General features: G+C 43.5%; 1 protein-coding gene across 5 annotated transcripts; it reads right to left on the bottom strand.

Annotated features, from left to right (window-relative positions):
• Nucleotides 1-5,207: 5,207 nt before the first annotated feature.
• malt2 (MALT paracaspase 2) lies at nucleotides 5,208-12,442 on the bottom strand. Of its 5 annotated transcripts, none has more exons than XM_034584164.1 (17): nucleotides 11,850-12,307; nucleotides 11,100-11,266; nucleotides 10,653-10,786; nucleotides 10,327-10,483; nucleotides 10,041-10,228; nucleotides 9,674-9,770; nucleotides 9,526-9,576; nucleotides 9,119-9,211; nucleotides 8,799-9,002; nucleotides 8,317-8,494; nucleotides 8,127-8,201; nucleotides 7,875-8,002; nucleotides 6,879-7,028; nucleotides 6,593-6,750; nucleotides 6,264-6,401; nucleotides 5,573-5,987; nucleotides 5,208-5,515 (listed from the first exon to the last, which is right to left on the bottom strand). In XM_034584164.1, exons 1-16 carry the CDS (start codon nucleotides 11,984-11,986, stop codon nucleotides 5,619-5,621), a joined length of 2,424 nt encoding a protein of 807 aa, XP_034440055.1. In that variant the 5' UTR covers nucleotides 11,987-12,307; the 3' UTR covers nucleotides 5,208-5,515; nucleotides 5,573-5,618. The 5 variants fall into 5 exon arrangements, with proteins under 5 accessions (XP_034440055.1, XP_034440056.1, XP_034440054.1 ...); XM_034584165.1 differs by adding an exon at nucleotides 12,340-12,442 and having other exon boundaries at nucleotides 5,448-5,987; nucleotides 11,850-12,005; XM_034584163.1 differs by having other exon boundaries at nucleotides 5,448-5,523; nucleotides 5,581-5,987.
• Nucleotides 12,443-13,304: the final 862 nt, after the last annotated feature.

The following is a 13,304-nucleotide window of genomic DNA, read 5'->3' as shown; positions in this document are numbered from 1 at the left end:
ACTGGGTACCTGGAGTTAACCTGCAAACATTCAGTGTAACAGGTCAATTTACATATTCTTGTTAATTAATAGTTAATGGTAAAAATGAACTAGGTGTGGCTCAGCTGTGGGTAAAACAAACATGAGAATGATTTTTGTCAGGCAGATTAAAAAACAGAGAAGCAAACTCTTCTGGGAGTCAGTCGCCTCTTCTCAGTGGGTTTGGTGTAAAAGACGCCTTAATGATATTTAATTTTGTTCCTCTCAGTTGTCAGAGTGAAGCGTTTTGACCCATAACGATATTAGAACTCCGACTGTCGACTTGTGATGCATTTAAATATAGAAACTAACAAACAAAACCAACACTGTAGTAATATATAAGAATCATGAATCATTTATTTATATTCAGAAAAACACACAGGTAAATGTTGTACATATATTATTGTATTATATTATTATATACATTTTTTATATTATTGGTTAGAGGTGGGCATTGAGGGGTTTGTTTTGGGGAGTAGGAAAGGGGTGAGGGGTGAGAGAGTAGGGAGTGTAGGAGGGGAGGAGTAGGGAGTGGGTGGGTTAAGAAGGGATGAAGGGTACAAGGTTTCAGGGCAAACGTCCTCTCATTCCTCTCTTCTTTGGAGGATAATCTGTCTCCTGTTTCAGGAGTTCATCTTGGTCCTCCATCTTCGATGTCTCCAGCTGCTCCACCTTGCTCCTCCACTTCCTCTTTACGCTGTCCAGCTCGGAGGCGAGGTACAACTTGGTAGAAGCTTGTCTTTTCCTGAATTCCTTTTTCACCAGCTCCTCCTTATGTCTGACTTCATCCTGGAGCTTTGTGTGTTCACCTTTTAGTTTGTGAACTTGAGTCTCATTTTCTTTTTCGACGGCCTCCATCTGACTGCTGCTCACTCCCTCAGTCTGAGTCATCTCCTGCCGCAGCCTTGCCTCCTGTGTCTCTGCCTGACTTTTGTTCACCTCCTTTTCTTTGACTGTGAGCATGGCCAGGCTGTCAAGGTAGGCATTGGTTTGAATACGCCGTCTCTTTGTTTCGGTGACGATGAGCTCGTCCTTCTTTTTCAGCTCATCTTCAAGCCTCCTCTGTCCGGTCTTGAGCAGGTTGACCTGCTTCTTCAGATCCTCCGCCTCTCTGCCTCCAGCTTGTTTCAGGCTGAACCGGCTCCTGGTGCAGACGGGTCTCCAGAGTCTCACATTTGGCCTGATACTCAGTGAGCTGGTTCAGGACGTCCACGAAGGCCCTGAAGCGAGCACGCCGTTTCTTGGTCTCTTTTCGTAAGAGTTCATCTCTTACTTTCAGCTGCTCCTGGAGCTGCTCGACCTGCAGTTCATCTTGCTCCTCCACCTTCATTGTCTCCCAGCTGCTCCACCTTTCTCCTCCACTGCCTCTCTACGCTGTCCAGCTCGTTCTCCATGTCACTGAGCTTGTGCTGGGAGGCGAGGTACGACTTAGTTAGAAGCTTGTCTTTTGCTGATTTCCTTTTTCACCAGCTCCTCCCTTATGTCTGACTTCGTCCTGGAGCTTTGTGTGTTCACCTTTTAGTTTGTGAACTTGCTCCTTCAGAGTCTCATTTTCTTTTTTCGACGGCCTCCACCTTACTGCTGCTCACTCCCTCAGTCTGAGTCATCTCCTGCCGCAGCCTTGCCTCCTGTGTCTCTGCCTGACTTTTGTTCACCTCCTTTTCTTTGACCGTGAGCATGGCCAGGCTGTCAAGGTAGGCATTGGTTTGAATACGCCGTCTCTTGGTTGCGGTCACGATGAGCTCGTCCTTCTTTTTCAGCTCATCTTCAAGCGTCCTCTGTCCGGTCTTGAGCAGGTTGACCTGCTTCTTCAGATCCTGTTTTTCCTGGTCGACCTCCACCTCTCTGCTCCAGCTTGTTTCAGGCTGAGCCGGCTCCTGGTGCAGACGGGTCTCCAGAGTCTCACATTTGGCCTGATACTCAGTGAGCTGGTTCAGGACGTCCACGTAGGCCCTGAAGCGAGCACGCCGTTTCTTGGTCTCTTTTCGTAAGAGTCCATCTCTTCCTTTCAGCTGCTCCTGGAGCTGCTCGACCTGCTCCTGCAGAGACGAGTTTCCCTCTTTGAGAACCTTAATCTGACCGTTAGCTTGGAAGAGTTCCGCTCTGAGGCTCGTCACACTGTCTTGGTGCTGCATGGTCGACAAAGAAAAGCACGTCAGAAACTTGGGCTCAAGTTTGGTTGAGGATCGTGGAGAGTTCAAAATGCTTCTGCTCTCTTCAGGATCGTGGGTGCAACTGACGTTTGTCTGCAGCTGTTGAAGTGCAACATTGTTTTTCCGAACATTCTGATTAGTTGTCATAGTAACCTCCTTTGATCTATAGCATCACACTTGTTTGTTTTTTTTCAACTCTTTTTATTTGAATTTTTCAATGCCATGACATACAATGGTCATAAACAGTGACTGATACAGCAGGAGTGTACAGTAGTATGTCAGTAATATCCTTGACCCATGCCCCCCACGATATTAGAACTCCTATTGTCGACTTGTGATGTATTTAAATATAGAAACTAACAAACAAAACCAACACTGTAGTAATATATAAGAATCATGAATCATTTATTTATATTCAGAAAAACACACAGGTAAATGTTGTACATATATTATTGTATTATATTATTATATACATTTTTTATATTATTGGTTAGAGGTGGGCATTGAGGGGTTTGTTTTGGGGAGTAGGAAAGGGGTGAGGGGTGAGAGAGTAGGGAGTGTAGGAGGGGAGGAGTAGGGAGTGGGTGGGTTAAGAAGGGATGAAGGGTACAAGGTTTCAGGGCAAACGTCCTCTCATTCCTCTCTTCTTTGGAGGATAATCTGTCTTCTGTTTCAGGAGTTCATCTTGGTCCTCCATCTTCGATGTCTCCAGCTGCTCCACCTTGCTCCTCCACTTCCTCTTTACGCTGTCCAGCTCGGAGGCGAGGTACAACTTGGTAGAAGCTTGTCTTTTCCTGAATTCCTTTTTCACCAGCTCCTCCTTATGTCTGACTTCATCCTGGAGCTTTGTGTGTTCACCTTTTAGTTTGTGAACTTGAGTCTCATTTTCTTTTTCGACGGCCTCCATCTGACTGCTGCTCACTCCCTCAGTCTGAGTCATCTCCTGCCACAGCCTTGCCTCCTGTGTCTCTGCCTGACTTTTGTTCACCTCCTTTTCTTTGACCGTGAGCATGGCCAGGCTGTCAAGGTAGGCATTGGTTTGAATACGCCGTCTCTTTGTTTCGGTGACGATGAGCTCGTCCTTCTTTTTCAGCTCATCTTCAAGCCTCCTCTGTCCGGTCTTGAGCAGGTTGACCTGCTTCTTCAGATCCTCCGCCTCTCTGCTCCAGCTTGTTTCAGGCTGAACCGGCTCCTGGTGCAGACGGGTCTCCAGAGTCTCACATTTGGCCTGATACTCAGTGAGCTGGTTCAGGACGTCCACGAAGGCCCTGAAGCGAGCACGCCGTTTCTTGGTCTCTTTTCGTAAGAGTTCATCTCTTTCTTTCAGCTGCTCCTGGAGCTGCTCAACCTGCAGTTCATCTTGCTCCTCCACCTTCACTGTCTCCAGCTGCTCCACCTTTCTCCTCCACTTCCTCTCTACGCTGTCCAGCTCGTTCTCCATGTCACTGAGCTTGTGCTGGGAGGCGAGGTACGACTTAGTAGAAGCTTGTCTTTTGCTGATTTCCTTTTTCACCAGCTCCTCCTTATGTCTGACTTCGTCCTGGAGCTTTGTGTGTTCACCTTTTAGTTTGTGAACTTGCTCCTTCAGAGTCTCATTTTCTTTTTCGACGGCCTCCACCTTACTGATGCTCACTCCCTCAGTCTGAGTCATCTCCTGCCGCAGCCTTGCCTCCTGTGTCTCTGCCTGACTTTTGTTCACCTCCTTTTCTTTGACCGTGAGCATGGCCAGGCTGTCAAGGTAGGCATTGGTTTGAATACGCCGTCTCTTGGTTGCGGTGACGATGAGCTCGTCCTTCTTTTTCAGCTCATCTTCAAGCGTCCTCTGTCCGGTCTTGAGCAGGTTGACCTGCTTCTTCAGATCCTGTTTTTCCTGGTCGACCTCCACTTCTCTGCTCCAGCTTGTTTCAGGCTGAGCCGGCTCCTGGTGCAGACGGGTCTCCAGAGTCTCACATTTGGCCTGATACTCAGTGAGCTGGTTCAGGACGTCCACGTAGGCCCTGAAGCGAGCACGCCGTTTCTTGGTCTCTTTTCGTAAGAGTCCATCTCTTTCTTTTAGCTGCTCCTGGAGCTGCTCGACTTTCTCCTGCAGAGACGAGTTTCCCTCTTCGAGAACCTTAATCTGACCGTTAGCTTGGAAGAGTTCGGCTCTGAGGCTCGTCACACTGTCTTGGTGCTGCATGGTCGACAAAGAAAAGCACGTCTGAAACTTGGGCTCAAGTTTGGTTGAGGATCGTGGAGAGTTCAAAATGCTTCTGCTCTCTTCAGGATCGTGGGTGCAACTGACGTTTGTCTGCAGCTGATGAAAGTGCAACATTGTTTTTCTGAACATTCTGATTAGTTGTCATAGTAACCTCCTTTGATCTATAGCATCACACTTGTTTGTTTTTTTTCAACTGTTTTTATTTGAATTTTTCAATGCCATGACATACAATGGTCATAAACAGTGACTGATACAGCAGGAGTGTACAGTAGTATGTCAGTAATATCCTTGACCCATGCCCCCCACAACCCACCCAGCTCAGGTTTGGCCCTGACCGGGACAAACAACACTCCAACAGACGTCCACAAACACACACACACACACACACATACAGAACAACGGCTGCCGAGCAGCACAATAAAGAAAATAAATACAATTTTATAAAAAAAGGGGGCGGGTAATACTAATTACGTATGTATGTATATTGAATAAATGGATAAGTAGAAGGGGGAGGGAGTGGGATTAAGGGGTGAGCAGCTACCACAGTAGTACAGGAGTGTGGGGTGTAGTAGGAGTGAGTGAGAGGCTTCTTCCAAGTCCGGAGACAGATTAAGGGCGTTAAAAAAGTCAAGGAAAGGGCTCCATGTATCTTGGAATACCTTGGTAGATCTTGAAAGTGAAAATCTAAGTTTTTTTAGCTTTAAATTACAAAGAACTTCCTTAATCCATTTTTTTATCATGTATCTCTACATGCACATATATAAGTACCTCAAAATGTAGCCAACTCTATCTATAAATCCATTATCTCTGTCAATATATTGACTCGTTGTCTTTCTTATTGTGAAACACTTTTCATCTGTGTTTTGAAAAGTGCTACATAAATAAAGTTTATTATTATTATTAACATGGGTAGTTAGTGATGATAACAAACAGTTTTATACATTTTTACTTTGTACAAGAGGTTTAATAAATGTTTCAAAAAGCAAAAACCAGTGTTTTATTTCCTCCCCCTTACAAACACATACCAAACTGGATCTGGTATAATGTATCTATGTCTTAAAAAATGTTTTGTTTAAAAATGTAAAGATATGACCTGAGTCCAGGGTCAGGTTTCACTGAGATGTTCCCAATCTTTTGACTTTTCTTTTTGTTTACGTATACTCTTTATTCTCAGTATGTAATGGTCAAATCAGGCTCATGATTACTAGTGCGAGTGAAAATTGTCACTTAATTTGTAGTTTGTGTCATTAACTTAGGCTGTGGGACAAGCTTTGGCCGGCAACAAGAGGTTTGGGGTCGTTGCATAATTCAGGGCTGTCAGTCTCCTCTGGGATATTTGCACTCCTGGATGAAGTCAGAGAGTCAGTGGAGGTAGATTCTCTGCCATAATAAGGCCATGTATTTGAGGATGTTCCCACAGAGGTTGTGCCCTCAGCGATGTTGAAGGAGTCGAGGCTGAAGGACGAGGACGTAGAGCAGGCACGAGGTGGTCGCGGTTCATAGAGGTTGAGTTTGGAGACCAGTGGTTTGCCAACTGTTACTGACTGCCTTTCCTGTACTTCGTCATCCATGTTGCAATAGGTGTAATGAAGACAGACGGTGAACGTGAGCTCCCTCTGTTTAGACATAAAAGAGAAGGATGTGTTTTTAGCTTTAGAGAAGGAAATATAAAAAGGGTTGAGAGGACCTGACCCCCACACAAACACAAAGAAGTGTTGCTCAAAGTAGGTACAAAATATCATACTTAAATTCTAATCTTATTGTTGACTTTATCAAATCTTTTTCAAGATAAGCATTGATTATATTGTTTAAAATGGGGGCCTAGGAAGATTTCATTTCTCCCAGGTCAGAAATAAGAGAAGTATTTATGAAAAGAACAACCAGTGTCTGACCTTCAGTCTCTGAAGGCTGCGGAGGCGGGTGTAAAGACTGGGGACCTCTGGTGAAAGAAGGTCGTCCTTGATCAATAATAAACTACCAGCTTCAAGGAGAGTTTCCTGGTTAGTCGTCTTCAGATCGACATCCACATCCTGCCAAGCAAACACATTGTAAAGATCAGTAAGATGTTGTGCGTGTGTACTTCAAATATCAAGAATAACTACAGATTTCCTGCTTAGAATATATTGAGAAACACTGAATGATTCCAGGTCCCATGCATGATGTGTGATTATGAGCCAGAACCTTTGTGTTATATCTACATAAGTAATATCAACCAACAAACCAAGGGGAAGTCAGTGAGCTGAGCAGAGCAGGAAACAATATCTTTGGGCTGGTCAAGTATCCGAGTGTAGATGACCATGACGTTGGAGAACTCTGCAGCAAACCCAAGCTGAACAGTCACCCCACAGTCAAACTGCAGGTACTTGCTCGGTGGCAGGACTACGAAGATAGGCATTTGAATTAGGTATATGTTTATTTCATGCCAACAAGAAATAAAATAAACAACAGATATCGCAATATCTCTTGCTATATCTAAGATTTTTTGTTAACTTTTGTGTAAATTGTACCGTGAGCGATGGCCCACTGCAGGTTGCGAGCTGAATAGGATTCAGAGCATTCAGAAGTTTGTATCTGGTCGGTGAGGGAGCGTCGCTCAGACAGATTGCTGCGCATCTCCAGAGCCTGCCTCCCTCGTGTAATCACACAGCGACCCATGTCTGAAAAGAGTAAAGAAGTTTTAATGCACCGTATGGATTCATCACAACAGCTAAAGACAAATTCAACACTAACTTTTTTAGGGGAACAAGGTGCTGGGTTGAAATCTTCAAAGTAAAAATAAAAAGAGTGTGGTCTGTGTGGTTTAACATGACTGAGTGGTATTTGTCCAGATCTGCAAAAAGTTCACATTTTCAACCAGCTAAGAGGAATACAGTCACTTTCTTTTACCCACTGTGATCTTTAGTTTAGTTTGCTGCAGATTTAAGCATCTCTGTGGTTTTTAAGCATCTCTCTGGTTTTCACTGCATTCATGCACCAGAAGAAACACAGAGCTATTGCTTATTTTATGCTACGGTTTAGTAACAACCTGCACAAACGCTTTGCAACTGGAACCTTCTACAAGCTTTCTTTTACAGCAGACATTTAGACAGTCATAGCAGGAAACACTCAGGTGGATCTAATGATGGTAATGAAGGCTCTGTTCAGGAAATCATGTCAGTGAGCTGAACATGCAACTCTGAAAGTGAAAAGGTAAATCAAACTACGGTGAAAGATTCAGGGTGAATTACATGTATGTGAGGGGTTTGAATGCACAGACGGCTCAGCCCGCTGTTAAATATAGCACAAAATACTATAAGATGAAATTTATTAAATGCATTTCCATACTGGAGTTGAGCCCGTATGCACGTGACCCCTTTCAGGCCAGATGTTGAATAATCCGTTCAAAACCAACTTCACATATGTCAAAGACAATGAAACATCAGGTGTAGTCGTACCCTAAAATACAAAACAACTGATTGGCCAGTTGGTGCAATTCTGTTATGGGTCTGTTTAGCTCCACATACCTTCAGCGACTCTGTCCAGCATGACTGTGACCTTCTCATCTTCACAAACTCGCTGTTTGAGGAAGTTTATGAAGATGCCGTTGGACACGTCTTCCCTCTTCACTTCATACGCCATTGCATCTACACATCTAAACAGAGGCAAGTGCACATGAGTGGCACTTCACTGGTTAAAGTAGGAGTCGAGTGTCACATATTTCAAATCTAGTATTAAATAAACACTGGTCTCATACAGGGGGAGGATCAGCAACTTACGTGGCGTAACCAAACACTATATTTGCTGTGACCTTCAGAGGTCCAGGTTGTACAATGACATCATCATGTGGGTTTCTAAAAAGGGAATAACATTTTAAGTCTAAAGAAGCACAGGCAGATAATCTTAAAGTGAAATTAAAAAAAAAACAAGCTGCGGCATCAATACAATCATTGAAATAAATATTGACACCTTTTGCGACACATGTCGAGCAGGAACACGTTGAGCCCGGTCTCTTTCTCCTGCATCCTGGTGAGGATGTTCTGCACACACAAGCAATGCTCGGACGTGTTGGAGGCCGGAGCATCGATGGGAATCATGAAGCTGTTGCCGTAATTCTCATAACCATGACCAGCAAAGTATAGTAAGCCTGGGTTAAGAAGGACAAAGAAGCGTTGTAAACATTGATGAGTGTCAATGTCAAAGAGAGTTAGGGTTGGCACATAATATTTGTCAGATTCTTTGCCTCGTATTTTCTGTTTTTCAAAAGTTATAATGAGGAAATGTTGCTTTTATTTATTCGATGCCATGTGATTGTATTAAATAAAGCAAGGTATTGAAAAGGGCATTTTTACTGCATATTCTACTTCAAACCAAAATATTGCAGTCATTTTTCAAAAGAACTGACACAAAGCACGTTTCAAACATATTATCTTGGTGGACGAGAGACAGACCATAGACTCCCTTGTCAAGCAGCAAGAGGAACTCCGTCACGGCGCTGTGCATCTCCTGCCAGTTGAGGTCAAGCAGTGAAACCACCTTGAAGTCCATTTGTCTGAGGAGGTTGGTCAACTCGTGCACGTCAGCGATGGGAGCACACAGCTGAGTGTGGTGGAGGTAGTTCATGTTGCCGATCAGCAGAGCGACTTTGTCTGTTGCTGTGGAGGGGGAAGACAGGGCATCAATGAAGAGCCACTAACCTACTAAATAATATACTGTAACTATTATTAGTGATCTACAAAAAGATGACAGCATTTGTTTGGACCAAATTCACCATGGAAATGTTTGGATGGCGGCGGATGACTGGCCATTGGTCGTGTTGGATTTATTCCCGGTCCAGAAGTTGACCTGTTGATTTCCTGTGAGTCTGACAACACCGATATGGAAAATATATTTACATTAAAAAGTCCCATATTGTTTGATATTATATTAGAATGTTTGAACTTATTCTTATAACCTGAACTGAGTCAACACTTCTAAGTCCATACACTGATCCACTACCAACTGCTTTGACTCACACAAAGTAAAGCCACATGATACTGTTTTACTGTTCACTGATGTGCTTACAAAGAAACAGGAATTAAAGTGATTCAACGTTTCAGAGAATGACAGAGGAACAAAACTGTGACTCAAGTTCCTTTATTCACTGTGAAATATTCAGGTAGAAAAAAAAAAACACACCTAGACCACGATCAACTTCTACCCAGGATGCATCAGTTATGGAACTTGGGCCTGAGAAATAAATGCAAAAGTATTATGGTCATGTATGAATATCTTTTTTCTCATCTATACATTTATCTGAATATGAGAAAATGTCTCTATGTCTCACCAATTGTGACTCCTGCTGTGTCGCTCCACGTCTCATGATAAAGGTTGAACACTTTACATCTGTACTCTCCTCTGTGTGCTGTGGTCACACACGGGATCTACAGGAAATGATACACGACATCAAATGTAACACGGTGTACTTCTACAGAAATGTCAATCTTCTTTTAAAAATATATAAAAAAATAATTGATTGCAAGATTTTGAGCTCACATCAAGCAGATTTGATCATCTTTACACTCATTCAACTTTCACAATTAGTCTCCAGAATACAGATTAAAATCCAAAGGTTGTAAAGCTTTACTCCTTTTATTCAATGTTTTAATCCTAACAGGTTTTAATCTGACATAATGACTGTTGGACATACTTACTTCAAATGCCCTTGTCTTGTGTTCTTGCATGGGAACCCTGTTGTGGTACCACTCGTACTGGGCGGGAGGGCTGGCCTCTGCTTTGCACACCAGGAGCAGAGAGTCACCTTCAGACACCGCTTGGGCCTCAGGCTGGTGGGTGATGCGCAGCCCACTCACTGAGCCCTGAAACAGACTGCTGCTGCAGTCTGCAGATGATGAGATTCACCAGAACGATACATCACACATCATGAGATGGAATAGAACAAGGGAAAAAAGGAGAATAGAAGGATGGGAGGAGGGGTACCTGGACTGGAACCTGCAGAGGAAACCAAGCGAACTCGAGCCCACTGAGAGAAGATGCACTTTTCTCCGTGGTTGACTCTGCAGATATAGTGACCCTGGTGGACCGGGGCTAAAGGACACAGAATCAACTCTGGTGTGCACCCGTTTTTTTCCAAAACCTACATCAACAAAATGATCAGTGGGCTATTCATATAACACAGATATTATATTATCTACAGAGGAATTTATTTGTCTCACTAAAATGACATCAATAGGATGTAAAGGTGACAGATTTAGCCAAAAAGTTACATAAATACAGAACACATCACGATCATATGTTGGACCGACCTCTTCTTTGCCTCTGAACCACTGGTAGCAGAGCCCAGGTGGACCAGCGGCTCTGCAGGTCAACACCACCCTGCCCCCCACTGTGGCCTGCTGACACTGGGGCTGCACTGTGATCTGAATCATCTCTGCCACTGCCACACACACACCCACACACACACACATACACACACACACACGTAAATGTAACAGACACCACAGTTAAACCTTTCAGATTTCACAGCCATGACAAGTCGGACTGTCCCAGATGAGAAAGTGTGCTCAATTACTTCCTGATTTCCACCTCTGCAAATCACCGTGTATGGTGGTTATGACTCAATATATCAAGAGCTAAAGGTCTTCTACCCTGTAGTAATAACAGAAATTATATCCGGTCCCTGGATGTTTTCTTAGTTGGAGTTGACTTCATACATTTGCATATGTGTGAAACCACATCTCCATCTTTACTACCTGTGCTGGTGAGGTACTGCACGGCTTCCTGGTGGTCCACCTTCCTCAGGCAGTGGAGCAGGAAGTCCAGGGAGCAGGAGCGATCGGCCAGCTGAGCCAAGAGGGCGCGAGCCGGGCTGCCTGCAGGGCTCAGCGCCTGGAGCGAGCAGCTGGTCAGCTGACTCTCACTGCAGAGGGGTCAGAGGTCACAATTTTAAAAGGTGGTGTCACTCTTATGGACCACCAAGAAACTTAGGGGAATGGACAGTAGTATTAAAGGAGAGCTCAATGACAAACACACTGTGTCGAAATGAGTTGTGGTGATCAAGAAAGATAAAGAGGACCAGAGGTGACCAGGCGCTTTCTGTCTTCAGAAGAATCTCCCTGAGGAGAATCCACGTGACAAACTCCTTATCCTCTTTTAAATCTCTCTTACAGACACATCGGAATAGGTACTTCTGATCTTACCGTCAATTTTGATCATTTTACTAGGTTTTATTTAGTCTTGTTTTTACTCATTTCTCACCTGTAACAGTTTGTATTTCTGTATCCGTGCTCTAACGCTGTGTGATCTTCACATTGCTTTTGAAATGGTTTCTAATTGTTTGCCTTCAATTTGTGACTTTTAACTTGTAAAGCCCCTTGTAACTTTGTTTGGAAATGTGCTATATAAATAAAGTGTATCATTATTATTACTAATATAAAGATGTGTAAACTGCAGTGGGACCATGTGTGGAGCTCTGCCTCCTCCGATGCCTTCAAGGCTCTCACCTGCAGCAGAAGAGCGGCTGCTCAGACACCGCTCTGGCCAGCTGCCTCCATCCGCAGGTGATGTTGTCCAACATCTTTGACAGTCTGTTCAGGACTTCTTCACTCATGTTCCCGACCACCATGTTCGTCTCCTCCATCTTCTTCTGTATCAGCACCAACAAACCCAGCAGAAAAGCACAGGGGATATTAAACGCTGGAGCCCTACGCTCTGAACCTGTCCCCGGTCCAGGGGGATTTTCCTCCGGGTGCAGTGGGCTTATTGTCGGACGAGTCCCCCTCTCGGTCGCCCACACGGCTGGTTCAGTATCAGGGTGTTCGTCATCTCGGGTTTCCCCCTCGGGCAGCTTTATGTTCGTGTGAGGCACACACACACACGAAAGTGAAACTACACGTTGTCTTCAGCACAAGTAAGAACAGCGCAGCTCACCTCCACTTCCGCCATTCAAATTTCCATCCAGGTGAAAGAGAAAGGTTTGGACTCACCGGTTGTGTCCAGTTGAACAGAGGATCGAGTGACTGCTGAGGAAAAAGAGATGTCTGCTGTATATTACACACAGTGGCATAGTATTGTTCCCCACATTATCCACTTCTCTTCTCTCGGTTCCTCATATTTGTCATCAATAACTCCGTCATTTGCATGAAGGGTTGTCATAGCAACACCGTTTATTACTTTAATTCAGAACAAAGCAAAATCACTTATGAACTATCTGACTTTTTCTTTTTAGCAAGTCATGTGTGTTGAGACTTTTATACAGAAAACTGTTTACATCAATGTCAAATGAGGAGGAAGGAAGTCTAGTTTCCAAAAAGCACGTGTATTTCTGTGTATTGAGTGCAACTGTGGAATTCCCTGGACAGGGATTTATATGATGATGAATATTGTTCATTTACATACAATTGATTTGTTATGTGATTTGTGAAAAGATTGGAAATCAAAAAAGGGGGATGTCCATCTGCATGTTATGTGCTGGTGATATAAGATTGTTCTTCTTGCTCCTTTTTTCATTCATTGAATGTGTGTTAGTGCAGTGTAGTACTAAACAATAGATTTGGTACAAAACACAAAGCAATAAGCATCAAGAGAAAATAAATAGAGGAAAACCAGTGACTGACTCAGCTTTGCTTTAGAACTAGTCCATAAGAGCTAAAGAAAAACTTTTTAGGTATATACAGTCGATGCATGGAGCTATGAGCTAACAATATTGTATATATAACACACCTTGATTCAAGATATTTTGGTTTTAGGTAATATTGCAATGTTTGACAGTTTTAAGATTTATGTGGTTTCTAAGTGAAACACATAGGAAATTATTATATCCTATTTTCAATTGACGACAACCATCAGAGAAAAAACAAATCTATTTAGTCATTTATCTACCCAAAGGCTGCTCTTTATAATTGGTTTATTAACCATTAGTTAGTTTTTAAACCTTTTATAAAGTGGTAGAAGGTTTA

Source organism: Hippoglossus hippoglossus, chromosome 4 (assembly GCF_009819705.1).
Source record: "Hippoglossus hippoglossus isolate fHipHip1 chromosome 4, fHipHip1.pri, whole genome shotgun sequence".
Lineage (NCBI taxonomy): Eukaryota > Metazoa > Chordata > Actinopteri > Pleuronectiformes > Pleuronectidae > Hippoglossus > Hippoglossus hippoglossus.
This window is presented reverse-complemented; position numbering and strand designations above follow the sequence as displayed.

Coding starts and splice junctions, on each gene's coding strand:
- malt2 (XM_034584165.1), bottom strand. CDS start 11,986: ATGGAGGAGACGAACATGGTGGTCGGGAACATGAGTGAAGAAGTCCTG. Junction 11,267..11,849: donor CAGCCGCTCTTCTGCTGCAG/GTGAGAGCCTTG, acceptor ACCCCTCTGCAG/TGAGAGTCAGCTGACCAGCT. Junction 8,495..8,798: donor GCTTGACAAGGGAGTCTATG/GTCTGTCTCTCG, acceptor TTCTTAACCCAG/GCTTACTATACTTTGCTGGT.